This window comes from Arvicola amphibius, chromosome 3 (genome assembly GCF_903992535.2).
Source record: "Arvicola amphibius chromosome 3, mArvAmp1.2, whole genome shotgun sequence".
NCBI classification, from domain to species: Eukaryota; Metazoa; Chordata; class Mammalia; order Rodentia; family Cricetidae; genus Arvicola; species Arvicola amphibius.
In genome coordinates, this window is record NC_052049.1 from 126,051,359 (window position 1) to 126,068,821 (window position 17,463).

Sequence of the window (17,463 nt, forward strand, 5' to 3'; positions counted from 1 at the left end):
AATCAACTTGGGGAGGAAAGGGTTTATTTTGCTTATACTTTCACATCACTGTTCATTATTGAAGGATGTCAGGACAGAAACTCAAACATGGCAGTGTAGTGATATTTTGTTTATTTCTTAACAAATAAAGCTTGCCTGAAGATTAGGTGCAGAGCTAAGCCACTAGAGGCCAGGGAATGGTGGCACACCTTTAATCCCAGGACTCAGGGGACTGAGTCAGAGGGATCTCTGTTATTTCAAGACCACACTGGGGTTATGCGAGATTGAATTTGTCTAAAAAAGAAACAGCTCATACAAAAGTGCTCCCAGCACTTGGAATTCCACGCCTTTAATCCCAACAGTAGGGAGATGGGAACAGGAGTGATATGGCTGGGCGGAGAGAGAAATATAAGGCAGGAAGAGACTGGAACTCATTGAAGTCTGAGGTTTGGTGGAGACAGTTGTAGTCTGAGGATCGCCCCTGAAGTCAGAGGGCGAAGTCTGAGGAAAGGATCGCCCCTTTGGTCTGAGCATTGGTAAAGGTATAAGGTCTCTCTATTGGCTGGCCGAACTACTTCTCTGACTCTTCAGTTTTCACCCCCTAATATCTAACTCTGGGTTTTCGTTCATTAAGACAATTAGAATTCGTGCTACAGGGCAGTATCCTGGAGGATCCCGGAGCTGATGTAAAGGCCATGCGAGGGTGTGCAGCTTACTGGCTTGCTCTCATAGTTTGCTCAACCTGCCGTTTTATAGAACCCAAGACCAGCCATAATTGGCTACGCCCTCACCCATCAATCACTAATTAAGAAAAATGCTTTACAAGTCTACGTATAGCCGGATCTTATTCTTATGAAGACATTTTTCTCAATTGAGGTTCCCTCCTTATAGATAGCTCTAGCTTGTGTCAAGTTGGCAAACTAACCATCATATTTCCATACTTTCTTCTCTTGTTCGCTGGCTAGCTCCCTTCTCAACTAGCATCCTTTCAAATTTCGTGGGAGTCCCACCCTCTGGGCTCCTAGCGCCAGCCTATTACGCTTCAACGGAAGTGACATCACGCCATGTCGGCAAGGCGCGGGGGCGTTTCCGGCGGCGGTGCTGGCGGCTGCTTCTGTGACTGTGGAGGTGGGCGTGAAGCCCCTTTGGTGGTGTTTTGGCGTCGTGGGATCCGCTTGGTGTGGTGTGCCGCGCAGGCTGGGGTAGACGGTGGGGAGGTGAGCGCGGAGGAGGCCGGGTGTTCGCGGTGCTCGTTGGTTGGCGCTTCCGGGGTGGTCAACTCAATTTGCTTTTTAGGCTGCGGGCTTCCAGGCCTTGTAGACCTTTACATTGGCAGGAAGTGTGTGTGTGTGTGTGTGTGTGTGTGTGTGTGTGTGTGTGTCCTCAGAGTAGTCGCCAGATGAAGAGTGTGTGTGTGTGTGTGTGTGTGTGTGTCCTCAGAGTAGTCGCCAGATGAAGAGTGTGTGTGTGTGTGTGTCCTCAGAGTAGTCGCCAGATGAAGAGTCCAGTGGGGGCAGTGATTACACTGTTCACACTGTTTAATGTATATTTAGTGTCTGCGTAATGAAAACGTTTTGTTTTTGGTAGTATTGGGGTGTAGATCCAGAATTTCATGTACACATTCCTGGAACGCATTCTGCTACGTGCCCAGCCCTAGGAAATTTTGGTTGGTTTATGTTGCTTCTTTTGAGAGCTGGCTTCTCTGTGTAGCCCTGGAGGGCCTGGAACTTGCTCTCTGAATCAGGCTGGAATCAGACCGCAGACTCGGCGGCAGACCTCCTGGTTCTGCCTCAAGTGCTGGCATTACAGACATGCACCACCACGCCCACGTGGACTTTTTTCTTTTTAGAATAAAGCTGTTTGATGATTTTTCAATAAAATATAAATATATTTTATGGGAGATTTTTCAGTAAAAATGGACAGTTACACACTAATACAGAACCAGATTTTTTAAAAACCTGCACTTATCACTAAAAGCTACATTTTCAAAGTGTCAACCTTTTGATTCAGTAGTTAGTGCAGTGTAAATTTGAATGTAAAAGATCAGGGCATTAAAGATACATGCTGACGGGAGAAGCAAGAGAAACTTGTTCATTTGGTTAAATTCCAGTTGTTGGTGTTGTTATGACAGCTTTTTATAATGCATCTATCTGATACCTAAACAGATGCCAGAATAGGATGATGATGGAGTATAAGTGATAGGCAAGAAAATTTATGCTACTCTGTCATAAAATAGGCAGAATCTGATCAGGAATAGAAAATAAGCCTAGAGTAAGTGTCTTTTATATGTAGCAATTTATTTAATTAAAAATTTATTTTATTTTTATGTGTGTGAGTATTTAACTGAATGTATTTCTGTGCATCATGTGTATGCAGTGCTTGGGGAGGTCAGTAGAGGGCATCAGGTCCCCTGAACCACAGTATATATGCTGGGAATTGAACTGGGATCCTCTGGAAGAGCAGCCAGTGTTTTTAACTGCTGAGCCTTCTCTCTAAGATTTTGTTCAGCTTTTTAATTTTTTGAGAGTTTTGATGGTGCTAAAAATTAAACCCAGAACTTTGTGCTTGCTAGGCAAATACTCCTCCACTGCTGGGTCACATCCCCAGCCTTCTCTTTTGAAAGATTCTGCACTGTTATCTGCAGTGCATATAATAAAACAACATGGTCTTTGGGTTGCTTTTTTGTTTTTGTTTTTTGTTGTTGTGTTGGTTTTTTAAGGCAGGGTATCTCTGTGTAACTCTGGCTGTCCTGGAACTCAACTTTGTAGACCAGGCTAGCCTTGAACTCAGATTTCCCCTGGCTTTGCCTCTAGAGTGCTGATACTAAAGGCCTGTGCCACCACTGCCTGGTGTCTTCATGGTCTTTGTATACATATATCAATATTGCTTATTAATCTGCATGTCCCTACTGAAAAAGGTTTTTGGTTTTTGAGGCAGAGTCTTGCTTACTTTGTAGTCCTGGCTAACCTAGAACTCTCTGTGTAGACCAAGTTGGGCTAAACCTGTCTCTGCCTCCCTTGCATACCTCCAGCACTAGAACTAAGGTCTTTTCAGCTGGGCATGGTGGTATATATCTTTAACTCCAGCATTCAGGAGGCAGAGGCAGAGGCAGACAGATCTCTGTGAGTTTGAGGCTATGTAATTAGTTTTAGGCCAGCAAGTTACATGGTAAGATGTGATGATACTTTGTACTTTAACAAATAAAGCTTGCCTGAAGATCGGAGTGTGGAGCTAGCCACACTAGTTAGCCATAGAGGCCAGGCAGTGGTGGTACATACCTTTAATTTCAGCACCCAGGAGGCAGAGGGATCCCTGTGAGTTCAAAGTCACCCTGGGCTACACAAGATTGAATCAGTCTAAAAGAGAAACAGCCAAGCAGTGGTGTCCTACACTTTTAATCCCAGCACTAGGGAGGTGGAGACAGGAAATGGTATGGCTGGGAGTAGAAAGGACTATAAGGTGGAGGAAACAGGAGCTCAGGATTCAGTCTGAGGATTCATAGAGACAGGATCGCTCCTTTGAGCTGAGGATTCTGTAGCGGTAAGAACTAGTGGCTGGCCGCTCTGCTTCTCTGATCTTTCAGCATTAACCCCTATATCTGACTCCAGGTTTTTATTATTAAGATCAATTAGAATTTGTGCAACAGTGAAACTCTGTCTCAAAACAGTAAAATAAAAATAATACAGAGTGTGTGCAGTTATGCCTCACTTCTTACCAAAGTTGTTTTATTATTTTATGCTCTATCACCTTAGGCAGAGCATTGTCAGTTAGCACTAAGTGCAGAGCCTGACATACTTGCTGAGTTGAAGTCTTTCTTCAAGGTGCACTGAATGCTTCCTTCTCTTCACAGTGACCCCACATCGGGAACATGGCTATGGATTGGCTAGGCAGTATTGTATCAATCAACTGTGGAGACAGCTTGGGTGTCTATCAAGGAAGAGTGTCAGCAGTGGATCAGGTCAGCCAGACCATTTCTCTTACTCGGCCCTTCCACAATGGAGTAAAGTGTCTTGTACCAGAAGTCACCTTTCGGTAAGTGTGCTGCTTAACACCCTTAAGAACCCAGCCTGGTGGTCTGTGGTGCTGGAATCGGGGTCTGATTGACAGTGTTTTCTCAACTGGGCTCTGTTTTACCTTGAGTCTTGCCAGGAAGGAGAGTTCATAGTTTTACAGACCTTAGAGTACTGTTGCTATTCTCAGTGGACTTTACATTATAATACAGTTTTGAGCTAATGGTTTAGTGTTTACCTGTTTCTAACCTCTGTTAGACATGGAATTTTATTTAAATTCAGCATCACTTTTCAAATTATTTTTTCAGTATTGTATTATATGTGCTTTTCTACATCAAAGGTCTCATCAGTTTTTCCCCCTTAGCATAAATGTGTTTGTCTTTGGAGATATGTGTGATTTATCCCCAGAAGCACATGGTAGTTAATAACTAAAGGCCTTAGTTATGGAGAGTTCTTTTCCTAATATTTGCCAATAGAACTCATTCACTTGTCTCTTCACGCTCTCGTCTTCATCACTTTGAAAGTCAGCCTCCTCTATTTATATTCCCAAAATGAGGCTGTCAGGTGTGAGTGCCCTTATTTTCCTGAACAATTCCTTCATATTTGAGTACCTGTATTTTTCTTTTTTCTTAAATTTTTTAGATTATTTTTAATTATGTGGGTACGTGTGTCTCGGGGTACATGTGTGTCTCGGGGTACGTACCGTTGAGTTACTTGCAGAGCCAGATTAGGATTGGATGCCTTGGAGCTAGAGTTATAGGCCAGTGTGGCTGCTGAGGACTGAACTTGAATCCTCTGTAAGAGCAGCAAGTGAGCGAGGTGGTGGTGACACACGCCTTTTATCCCAGCACTCAGGAGGCAGAGGCAGGCAAATCTCTGTGAGTTTGAGGCCAGAGATGCACAAAGAAACCCTGTCTTGAAAAAACAAAAACAAAACAAAAAATAGCAAGTGCTCTTTTGTTTTTTTGTTTGTTTTGTAAGACAGGATTTCTCTGTGTAGCCCTGGTTGTCCCAGAGATCTGTCTGCCTTTGCCCCACTGAGTGCTGGGGTTAAAGGTGTGTGCCACCACTGCCAGGTACAGCAAGTGCTCTTAACTATTGAGACATCACTCTAGCCCTAACTGCTTATCTTTGTGGTCTCTGGAAGTAGCCCTTGTGTTTGGGCTGGCCCCTTGAGATGCACTCTGCCTCCTTCAAGACCTTATTTCATCTCCTCTGTGTCTTCAGCATCAACCTTTGTTGTACTCTCTTTGTATTCTACTGTTTGACCTCCCTCATGTGAGGCACCCCACCCGTCATTTCCCACTAACTAAAGACAGTGCCCTATCCTTCTCTTCCCTTTGTAGCCATACTCTTGTTTAGATGAAAATAATTTGCCTTTACTCAGTTTCGCAGCTTTATTTTTCAGTCCCTTGTTTGTGTTTTCCTATCGTCATCCTGGATTATCTCTTGCCAAGCCTACAGATGATGTAATGTCAAATTGATAAGCCCCCTTCTCTTGGTTTCTTCAGCTTGCCTTTAAGATTTTTTTCTTTTCAGATTCAAAGATTGGTTTATTCTGGATTCTGTATTTTTCCCCCTCAATATCAGATCAGAGCTTCTAATTTTTTTCTACTTAAACACTCTTTTTTTCTCAGACTCTTGAGACAGAGTCTCACTATGCAACCCAGGCTGGCCTGGAACTCACAGAGTTCTGGTGGCCTCTGCCTCCCCAGCACTGGGATTTAAAGAGTGAGCCGCCATGTCTGGTTCTTAGACATTTTAAAGTAACTGTAGCACATAGGCATAGAAAGTAGGTATACAAACAAAACGTCTACTGCTTTTCAGTCATAAAGATGTTTATTTTAAAATAATTCTTTGGTATTCTTATAATTTTACCACTTAGTAAATGTGAAGTGTATTTGGATACTAATGAGGTAGTTATGTGTATTTTACATAGAGAATTAAAGCTTGGATAAATATTTGACGCTGTAGTACACAAAATACTTTCATTTTTTCACTTTAACTGATAATACTGATATTATAGTTGTCGGTGCTGGGAATGTTGATTCACAAATGTAGCATAAAATGGAAATGTATTTAGGGACATTTGAGAAATTATGAAAATTCTGTCCTAAGCCAAAATTCATTTTAACTTTCTTTAAAATATTTATGTGCCAGGTGGTGGTGGCACATTCCTTTAATCCCAGCACTTGGAAAGCAGAAGCAGGTGGATCTCTGTGAGCTCGAGGCCAGCCTGGTCTACAAAGTAAGTTCCAGAAGAGCCAGGATTGTTGTATAGAGAAACCCTGTTTTGAAAAACGAAAGAAAAAGAAAAAAGAGAAAATTTTATGTATTTAACTGGCAGTAGCAGAGCATGCCTTTAATCTCAGTATTGGGGAGGCAGAGATAGGCAAATCTTTTGAGTTTAAGGCCAGCCTGGTCTACAGAACAAGTTCCAGGACAGCCAGGACTACACAAAGAAACCCTGTCTCACAAAACAAAATATTTAATTATTTTAATGTGTATATTGTGTACCCAAGTGTATGTGTGTGCACTGTATGCATGTAGGAGGTCAGAAGAGACATTGGATCCCCTGGAACTGGAGTTACAGACAGTTGTGAGCTGCCATATAGGTGCTAGGAATAGAACCTAGGTCCTCTACAGGAGCCAAAGGTGCTCTCAACTACTTAGCCATTTCTCCAGTTGTGTGTGTGTGTGTTGAGACAGGGTTTCTCTGTGTAGCACTGGCTGTCCTGGAACTTGCTCCATAGACCAGGCTGTCCTGGAACTCAGAGATCTGCCTGCCTCTGCCTCTCAAGTGCTGGAATTAAAGGTGTGAGCCATTTTCTGTTTTTAGATGAAACTTAAGTTACTTAAGTTAGTAACTCAAGCAACAAACTTGTAACACTATACAATTTGGAGATTTGCTAATTTGATATTTACATACTGAGAAATGATATTAGAAAAATATTGAAGGACTTTGTTTTCATAATAAGACTATTATGTTTCTATGGGGCCAACAATCTTTGTAGAGTAGAAACCCTACACTGTATAGTGTGTAGTAGTCTCAGATTTGAGCTGCGGTGTTTGAGGCAGCGGTAGTGGGTTGGAGGGCATGACGGCATGCACAGTGCAGAGTATGCAGAAGCACACTGGATTTGTTAGATGTTTGATTTGGTTCTTTTCTGGCCATGGCATGTTCAGAAGTCTTCTACTATTGCCAAGTTTTCCCAAACCCCAAGTTCACCTGTGTGAGTCTGTGTGGAGCCACAGCCCACAGATTAAACTGGGTTCTAGGCACTCTTGTGTATTCTTTTATGTATTTTAGTAAGAACGCAGATCTTTGTCCTTTAAACTCATTGTCTGAGTTGTAGATACTTTGAGGCCTGGTCCTTCCCAATTGAATATTCTCTAGTATGTCCTCAACAGAAGACTTACAAGCTGAACAGATGCTTATTTGCAGGTTTCTTCTTCCAGAGGTCCACTGTTGGCACCTTTCACCAAAGTTAGAAATGTAAAGATTGGGCTGGTGGAATGGCTTAGCCAGCCAAGTTCTTACCAACAAGCTTGACAGCTTGAGTTCAGTTCCCAGAACCACCTCCTTCAAAGTTGTGTTCAAACACTGTGACACCCTGCCCCCCCTCTCTACCCTTCCCCATGCAATGAATAAGTACATGTAAAGAATAATTTAGAATCTATTCATTTGAGTATCTGGCTGCATTATATATTGTATCCACATGTGTGCCTGGTGCCCAGGGAGGCTAGAAGAGGGCATTGAATCCCATGGAACTGGAGTTATAGTGTGAGTCCTCTAGAAGAATAGCAGTCTCCCTAACCTTGAATCATCTCTCCAGTCCAAGGGAAAAACTGTTTTTGTTGTTGTTTTGTTTTGTTTTGTTTTGAGGAAAGGGTCTCAAAAGTGTAGACTTGGCTGACCTTTTTAACTCACTATATAGGCCAGGCTGTCCTCAGACTCACAGAGATCTGTTAGCATGTTCCATATGTCCAGGCTGAAAAAAAGAAAAATTAAGAATCATAATAAACTTTTCCTCCAAATATGAGCTTGAGAGGATACTTTTATTAGAGTTTGTCAGAAAACCCTTATCTCAGCAACTACTCAGTGGGGGAAAAGCCACACTATTTGAGTTGCCAGCATGGATATCCTCCACATGGTAGCAGACAGCCATATGACAGGAGAGGACTTTAGGAAAAGAATAAGGATTCTTTCTGACTTGCTTGAAACAGGGTCTTTGTAGTCCTGACTATCTTTTAACTCTTTATGTAAATCACACTAACCTTAAAATTGAGCTCCTGCCTCTGCCCTCCAGGTGGAGGGTTCTAGGCAGGAGCCTGGTTGCCCTGCTGGTTTCTCCCTCCTTGTTGCCATGGGAAAAGCCCATTGTGCTCATGATCTAAGCCCTAGTTATTACTTTATTTTCCTGATGTCCCCCTGTCGGCATTCTGTCCTTATGTGATACCATAGGCAACATTGGCAGTTCTTCCTGTGGATGACGTCACATTTTCGTAGTCTCTGAACCTTTGGTTGAGATGCCTTTCTCCTTACTATTGTCTGCTTGATTCGCTTTTACCTCCTCCCACCTTATACACCCTGACATAACCTAAATAGTCCAGATGCAGTGTGAATCCAGGTATTTTGTTTTTGGGCTCTCTGGTGCCCTGTGTTTATCTCTGTCCTGGTATTTGACAGTCGATTGTTTACAGTGTCCTCTCCAGTACCCAGACTGAGTTGTTTATGAGTATGTACTGTGTCTCTGTATTTCCTGCTCCTAGCTCAGGGTTTGCCACATAGTAAGGACATTATATATGCCCATTGAATGAGCAAGTGGGTGAAATAATTTTAAAAAGCCACTAACATTCTGAAAATCTAAGATGGCTGTAGAGTTTTGTTATTAACAGCTTCTCTCTCTAAATGCCAGTAAGTAGAGTATGAGTTGAAAATTGGTGGCTGAGCACTGTCTCTAAATGCTCTGCTACTCTCTTAGTTTTTACATCCGGTAGCTCCCTGAAGTACAGCTTTGCAGAGGGTAACTGATCTCCATTAATCCAGCTTCATCCTTAGCACTTTTCTATTGCTATTATAATTTTGAGACTCGGACTTTTGTGTATTTCAGGGCAGGTGATATTACAGAATTAAAAATTTTGGAGATACCAGGTCCTGGAGACAACCAACAGTTTGGAGACCTTCATCAGACAGAATTAGGCCCTTCTGGTGTTGGGTACCAAGTGGGTATCAGTCAGAATGGTACGGGCAAGGTGGTCAAGAAGCCAACCTCTTCCAGTAGTGCCCCTCAGAACATCCCTAAGAGGACAGATGTGAAGAGCCAGGATGTTGCCGTTTCTCCTCAGCAGCAGCAGTGCTCAAAGAGTTATGTGGACAGGCACATGGAATCCTTGAGTCAGTCTAAAAGCTTCCGTCGTCGGCACAACTCTTGTAAGTACAGTCAAATTGCCGTTTTCATTACCTGGTGTTTCCGTGTTGAAAGCTCTTACCTGTTGTTGCTCTTTAAATTAATCCTTTATTTTGTAAAGTGGGGTACTGGCAGAGTTTGACAAAAATATAGTGCGCTTCTGTCTTTTAGGGCTAATCCCTTAAGATGCCAAGGAAAAGAAAATGAGTTATTAGAGGTATACCTAAGCTTCTTGCCCACCTTTCTTCCTTCAGGAAGAGTTGGGGATCTGCACTGTATTGGTGTTTGAAATCTGTGGGGGTAGTTATGATGTCTGAATTGACTCAGGCTGTTCTAGTTAATTTTGTTTTTTGATGTTGTTGTTGTTTGTTGTTTTTTCGAGACAGGGTTTCTCTGTAGCTTTTGGAGCCTGTCCTGGACCTAGCTCTTGTAGACCAGGCTGGCCTCGAACTCACAGAGATCCACCTGCCTCTGCCTCCCGAGTACTGGGATTAAAGGTGTGTGCTGCCACCACCACCCAGCTCTAGTTAATTCTTGAGTAAGACTTCTGTTCTTGGAGAGGAGGGGCTAGTGTAGGTATCACTGTTACCATCATTCTGACAGACTATGTTATTTGTTGAAGTGCTGTGGGTTGAACTCAGCTGTGTGCATACCTGGCAAGCATTCTGTTACCAAGCTCCAGCCCCAGCCCAAACTGACTCTTTCACTTTTATTTCTTTTTACAGCACATTTATTTATGTGTATGTGTTCAGGGATATACATGTGGAGGTGGGGGTTGGTTCTCCTTCCATCATGTAGATCCTGGGGATCAAACTCAGGTTGACAGGATTGGTGGCAAGCACCTTTATAATAATCTCACTAGCCTCCAAACTGATCACTTAAATTTTGTTGTGTTTACTGTCCCCACTAGAACATTAAGGAGAACATATATGGATATATATTGCTCTCTGGTTTTGTTTGCTAGTAACAGATTATTGAATTCTACGTGCTGGTTTTAGAAACATAGATGGGTCAGTAGAACCTGTAATGTTTTTTAACATGTGTACTAATGTAATTTTGATACATAATAGATTTGTTCACATCTCTTATCATTCCTTAAATACATATGAATGTCTTTTAAAAGTTCCTTCTAGGGAACCTGGATAGTCAGCTTGAAGGTTAAGAGCCTTGTTCTTGTAGAAGACCCTGTTTCACTTCCCAGCATCCAAATGGTGGTTCATAACTGTCTGTGACTCCAGTCCTAGGGGATGCAATGCTCTTTTCTGATTTCCAAAGACACCAGGCACACATGTGGTACATGTAGGCAAAACTCTCATGCATAAAGTAAAAAATAAATACAGTTTTAAAAATAATTTCTAGACCTGGAAAGATAGCTCAGTAACTAGGAGCACTTTGCTGTTCTTACAGAGGACCTGAATTCAATTCTCAGCACTCAAGTCAGGTGACTCACAACTGCCTGTAACTGCAGCTCCAAAGATCCTCTCCAGACTTCTTTGGGTACCTGCAAAATACACATACATATAAATAAAAATAAATATTTTTAAAAAATGCTGGGGGCTGGAGAGATGTCTCAGAGGGTAAGAGCACTGGCTGTTCTTCCAGAGGTCCTGAGTTCAATTCCCAGCAACCACATGGTGGCTTACAACCATCTGTAATGAGACCTGGTGCCTTCCTGACCAGCAGTACATTGTATGCTAAATAAATAAATTAATTAATTTAAAAAATGCTTCTAAATGATAAAACTTCTTGTCTTAGAGTTACTATTGCAATGAAACACTATGACCAAAGCAACTTGGGTAAGAAAGGGTTTATTTAGCTTACACTTCCACATCACAGTTTATCATTAAGGAATTCAGGATAGGAACTTAAGCTGGGCAAGAACCTGGAGGCAGGAGCTGATGCAGAGGCCACAGAGGAGTACTGCTTACTGGTTTGTTCCTTATGGCTTGCTCAGCTTGCCCTCCCATAGAATTCAGGACCACCAGCCCAGGGATGATACCACCCATAATGTCTGTCCCTACCCCTGTCAATCACTAACTTAAGAAAGTGCCCTACAAGCTTGCCCACATCTTGATCCTATGGAGGCATTTTCTCAGTTGAGGTTCCCTCCTCTCGGATGACTCCAGCCTGTGTCAGATTGACACAAAACTTTCCAGCACGTTCTTTTTTTTTTTTTTTTTTTAAGATTTATTTATTATTTGTACAGTGTTCTGCCTGCAAGCCAGAAGAGGTCACCAAATCTCATTATGGATGGTTGTGAGCCACCATGTGGCTGCCGGGAATTGAACTCAGGACCTCTGGAAGAGCAATTAGTGCTTTTAACCTCTGAGCCATCTCTCCAGCCCTACACTATTCTTACTTTTACGTGCATTTTATTCTTAGAAATAGTGGCAAAATATATTGGGAATTTAATAACATAGAAACTCATAAACTAGAGTCATGTTAAGGCTAAGTAAGGCGTTACCTCCTAAAAGGCAGAATTTAGAATGAGCTGCTTTCTGGAGCTCACATTAAAGAGTTGATTAAAGAAAGTTTCAGATGTCACTTACTGTCCTTTTAGTTCCTCATTTAGTCTCAGTGGCCTTGTAGGAAGGTTTTAGTGTGCTGCTTCAGTTCTAGCTTGTGATGTGACATTTGTGTCAGAACTAACATTTTAAGTTATAGGATTGCTTACTTTGGGCTGAAGAGATGGCTCAGCAGTTAAGAGCACTGGCTGATCTCTAGAGGACCCAGGTTCAATTCCCAGCACCCACATGGGGGCTCACAATGATCTGTGACTGCAGTTGTGGGGATCCAATACCTCATACAGACACACATGCAAACAAAACACCAACGCACAGAAACTAAAAATAAATCTAACAAAGCAAAACAAAGGAAATGCCTACTTTAAGTGGAGAAAAAAGCAATAAAAAAGCATTTCTAGACAATTTAAATACCTATAGGCAACTGTTTTAATTGGTGATGGCTTGAAACAGGAGACTGAAATGCATGCAGTAGTACTTCCATATTCTAAGAAAAACTTAAAATGGCTTAGATAGTGACTCTTTCCACTTAGATTTTAACCTTTTTTGAATAAACTACACATTTTATTCAGGTTGCCCTTGTATTTACCTAATGTCTTGGATCTTATTCGGTATCCATTTCATTTAGAAGTTACTAATCTTGGACTGACTTTTTTAAGATTTATTTTATTTTGGGGTGTGTGTGTAGACAGGTACCTAAGGAGGGCAGAAAAGGATATCAGAACCCTTAAAGCTGGAGTTGCAGTCCGTTGTGACTGGCAGTGTCTTGTAGAAGAGCGCTATACGTTCTTAACCACTGGCCATCACTCCAGCCATAGACTTTCCTCTCTTTTTTCACAGATAGTTTTGATACATACTGGTCAGGTATTTTGTAGAAAGTCCCTCACCTGATATTTTTCTTATGATTAGATTAGTGATTTGGAGGTTTTGTTGTTGTTGCTGATTTGGTGGAGGGGAGAAAAACATAAAAGATAAAATGCTGTTTTCATTACATTGTGTCAAGGTTATGTACAATGACCATAACTTATGACTTTCCATCATCACTTTGGTCACCTGATTAAAATAGCATGTCAGGTTTCTCCTTTGGAAAATAATTCTATGTAGCCCACATCCAAAGAGTGAACAGTTAATGATACTTCTCCTTGGCAGTACAATGTTTTCACAAATTATTTGGAAAAACCTACACCAGAAATCCCCTACCCCATGTATTTATTTATGCCTTTTTTTCTTCTGAGTCAGGGTCTCATTGTGCAGCCGTTGGCTGACCAGGAACTCATTATGTAAACAAGGCTAGTCTATAACTCACAAAGACCTGCATTTCTCTGCCTCCTGAGTGCTGGCTTATTCAGTCAGTCATTTAGAGTAGTAGAGTTTTGACTCACAGGTGTTTATTTAGTCCTTGACTCATTGATTGTGTATGTGCCTGTGCTTGTGGTGTACCAAATGTATTTGCGCACGTGTGTATGCACATGTCTCTACATCTATCTGTGTGTGCTTGTAGAGGCCAAAGGTTGATATTGGGTATATTCTTCCATCACTTTCTCATCCTTACCTTATATTTTCAGGAAGTTTCTCACTAAAACTAGAGTTCACCAACTGACCATATTGACTGGTCACTGAGCCCCTGTGATGTAGTGATATTTGTATTTTAATAAATAAAGCTTGCCTGAAGATCAGAATGTATAGCTAAGCCACTAGAGGCCAGGGAATGGTGGCACACACCTTTAATCCCAGGACTCAGGAGACAGGTGTGTAGTGAGGAGCAGCGAACTGTGCTAGCTTTACACCTGAAATAACAACACACAAACTGTATTCTTTTAAACACTGCCTGGCCCATTAGTTTCAGCCTTAACCCATATTTAATAATCTGTGTAACACCACGAGTGGTGTCTTACCGGGAAGGATTCAGCATGTCTGACCTGGTGGCTGGCTTCATGGCGACTGTCCCAGAGAGGAGAAGCAGGGCAATTGCCCGAGGCATCTGCCTCACTCCCAGCATCCTGTTCTGTCTACTCCACCCACCTATGTTCTAACCTATCAGGCCAAGCAGTTTCTTTATTAATTAACCAATGAAACAGCAGATAGATAGAAACACTCCTACATCACAGGTGGATGAATCTCTGAGAGTTCAAGGCTACCCTGGGCTACACAAGATCGATTCTGAAGGAGATCCAAGTGGTGGTGGCTCACACCTTTAATGCTGGTGTTTGGGAGTCACACACCTTCAATCCCAGCACTAGGTAGGTGGGAACAGGAGCTATATGGGGGGGGGGTGGAGAAAGGAGTATAAAAGACAGGAATTATAAAAATATAAAAGAGACAGGAACTCACTGGATGTGGAGTCTAAGGATTCATGGAGACAATCTCGCCCTTTCAATCTGATGATTTGGTAGAAGTAAAAGGTCTAGTGGTTGTCTGCTTTGCTTTTCTGATCTTCAGCTTGAACCCCAATATCTGGCTCTGGGTTTTTAATATTTGTGCTACGTATGACACCCAACGTTTCGGTATAATTTCACAAGAAAGCCATTTGCCTGTAGCTTTACAGCCACTGGCATAGACCAAGCTACGTGTGGCTGGAGTCACTGCCCTACCAGCTAGGTTTTTCTTCTCTCCTGGCAGGCTCTTAATGAACTCCCTTCACAATCTGCTGCCAAACTAGGTAATTGCCTTGAAATTCAGACAGGCTTTTAGTCTTCAATGCAGCAACAATAAGCCTCACATCTAGTAAATTAGGAGCATGGGGATCATGGGAGAGGGTTGAAGGGGAGGGGAGAAGAAGGAAGGGGAGCAGAGAAAAAGGTATAGCTCAATAAAATCAATAAAATAAAAAATTAAGCCTCATATATTCATCATCATTGGCAGCAGATTTGGTAAGACATTGGGAATTCTTAAAGGGATGAATTAGTTAAGAGTTTTTTCCCACATTAAAGATGGGAAACAGCATTACATTGGAGAGATTTGGGTCTCTGTGATAATACGCTGGACAATTTGAAAATGGAACAATTAAATGAGAGGATTACTAATTTAGATGGGATTTATGTAATGTAAATTTTAAATATCATAGGCATTATCATTTTGTTTTATCACTAAAAAAGTTGGTTAATCTGAGTCCTAACATACAAGTTTTAGAAAAACTTAATAAAATAGTTCATAGAGATATTCAAATCCAGACAGAGAAATTTAATGGAGAACTAATTTCAGCATTGTATTATAAGAATTGAGAGGAACGGCCTAAGGTTTTCAAGCAGTTAACCTTAATATATCCAGTAACCGTACAGGAATTGACAAATGATCAAGGCTGTATAAGAACAGTGTGGACTCCTGTACCAATGTTAGATTTAAGGAGATTCAAGGAAGCAGTAGTCTCATATGGCATTCATTCATGTTTTGTGAAGCAGATGTTAAACTGATGAGTCAGTCTGTAATAGAATTATCCCTAAAGATAATTAGGATAGACTTGGTTAAAGCTATTTTAGAGCCTGGTTCACAATTACAATGGGGTAATTCAGAGAAGCAGCTAAGACTATTGAACAACGAAGTAAAGCTAGAGGTATGGAAATCTTCCTAAGCTCAATTTCTTTTAGAAGGAGACTATGCTACTATAGACAAACAATCTCTATATCATGGCCACATCCTGGCTCTATGCCGTGCAGCAGCAGCTTTGAATGCTTGGGACAGAATTAAAGAAGTAGAAAAGAAGATTGAATCATTTACTAAAGTAATACAGGGCCCAAAAGAAACCACCTCGGATTTCCTACAAAGAATAACATCAGCAATAAATAGAATTGATACCAAATTCAGATGCTAGACAGATAACTGAATCTCTGGCTTTTGAAAATGCTAATTCTCAATTCAAAAGGATAATTAGGTCATTAAAGGCCAGGTCACCACTTTTGGAGGAATGGATCTGAGATACAATTAATATTTAAATACATGACCATGGTGATACTTGGATAGGAGAGGTAATTTCCAGAGGTTTGAAGAAAAATCAAAATGTCAGGTGTTTCAGTTGTAGCAAACAATGTCACCTTAAAAGGGATTGTAAAAAGGACATTCCTAGGAACAATATTTTTTAACATAATCCATTCAGAACATCCCTCCTGGATTATGCAGAAGTTGTAGCAAAGTATTTTGGCAAACTTATTTTCTTTTTGGTATTTCGAGACAGGGTTTCTCTTGTAGCTTTCGAGCCTGTCTTGGAACTTGCTCTGTAAACCAGGCTGGCCTCAAACTCACAGAGATCTGCCGGCTTCTGCCTCCCGAGTGCTGGGATTAAAGATGTGTGCTACCACCACCCGGTTTGGCAAACTTCTATAAGTGAACAAAGACCAAAATTAAAAATACGAATAAATGATGTTGTTATTGAAGATCTGGTAGACATAGGTGTGCATATAACAATAATTTCACCAGGAAATTGGCCTCTTCAGGATGTAAATGTTCAGTTTAAAGGGATTGGAACTTTATCTCAGGTAAAGCAAAGTGTAAGGTGGGATGAATGTATAGGGACAGAAGGACAAAGAGGAATATTAAAACCATATGTGGCTAATATAGCAATGAATCTGTGGGGATGTGATTTGTTACAGCAATGGAATACTCAGATTAACATTCCCCCAATCTTAGAAACAAACTATAAATGAATGTATGTTTCTGGGGAAAATATTACAAGATATTATAAAGAACAGTCACCAACCATTCAGGTTGTAAAAGGACAGGGTACAAAAGCTGCTGACATTTCAAAGGCACCAACAGCCCTGCCTTTAAAATGGTTGACAGACAAACCTGTATGGGTTGTGCAGTGGCCTTTAACAACAGAGAAACTGCAGGCTTTAAAACATCTGGTACAGAAGCAACTAAATGCTCAGCACATTAAAGAATCAACCAGACCTTGGGATTCTCCTGTATTTGTTGTTAAAAAGAAATGAGGAAAATGGAGAATGCTAACACATCTAAGAGCTGCTAATAAGGTAATTCAGCCAGTGGGCTCTCTATAGTCTGGAATTTCTTTGCCTTTTCTATTACGTAAAGGATGACCTCTTAATAGTTATTGATTTAGAAGGTTGTTTCTTCACTATACCTTTACAAGAAAAAGAAAAAATTGCGTTCATGGTGCCTTCTTTTTTTAAAAAAAAGATTTATTTATTTATTATGTATACAGCACTCCTTCCATGTATGCTTGCATGCCAGAAGAGGGCACTAGGTCTCATTATAGATGGCTGTGAGCCACCATGTGGTTGCTGGGAATTGAACTCAGGACCTCAGGACCTCTGGAAGAGCAGTCAGTGCTCTTAACCTCTGAGCCATCTCTCCAGCCCTCATGGTGCCTTCTTAAAATAATTCTCAGCCTGCTAAAAGATATCAATAGAAGGTTCTCCCACAGGGAATACTCAATAGCCTCACAGTGTGCCAGTTTTTTGTATTGCAGCCGTTGGAAATGATACATAAGCAATTTTTTTTATCTAGTTTGCCATTACATGGACATTTTACTAGCTCATTCAAATGTAGATACTTTAGGAAGAATATTTGAAGCAGAACATTTTGCCT

The 17,463-nt window shown here is 41.2% G+C and overlaps 1 protein-coding gene across 2 annotated transcripts in view; it reads left to right on the top strand.

The window, feature by feature from the left end:
* Positions 1–1,047: 1,047 nt before the first annotated feature.
* Positions 1,048–17,463, top strand: part of Edc3 (enhancer of mRNA decapping 3) — a 43,775-nt gene continuing 27,359 nt past the window's right edge. Inside the window, exons 1-3 of one of the 2 annotated variants that reach the window (XM_038321553.1) lie at positions 1,048–1,107; positions 3,830–4,011; positions 9,104–9,423. In XM_038321553.1, the coding sequence (XP_038177481.1) occupies positions 3,848–4,011; positions 9,104–9,423 (484 nt within the window). In that variant the 5' untranslated portion in view covers positions 1,048–1,107; positions 3,830–3,847. Of the gene's footprint in view, positions 1,197–3,829; positions 4,012–9,103; positions 9,424–17,463 lie in introns of both variants that reach the window. The other variant, XM_038321552.1, reaches the window with a different exon arrangement.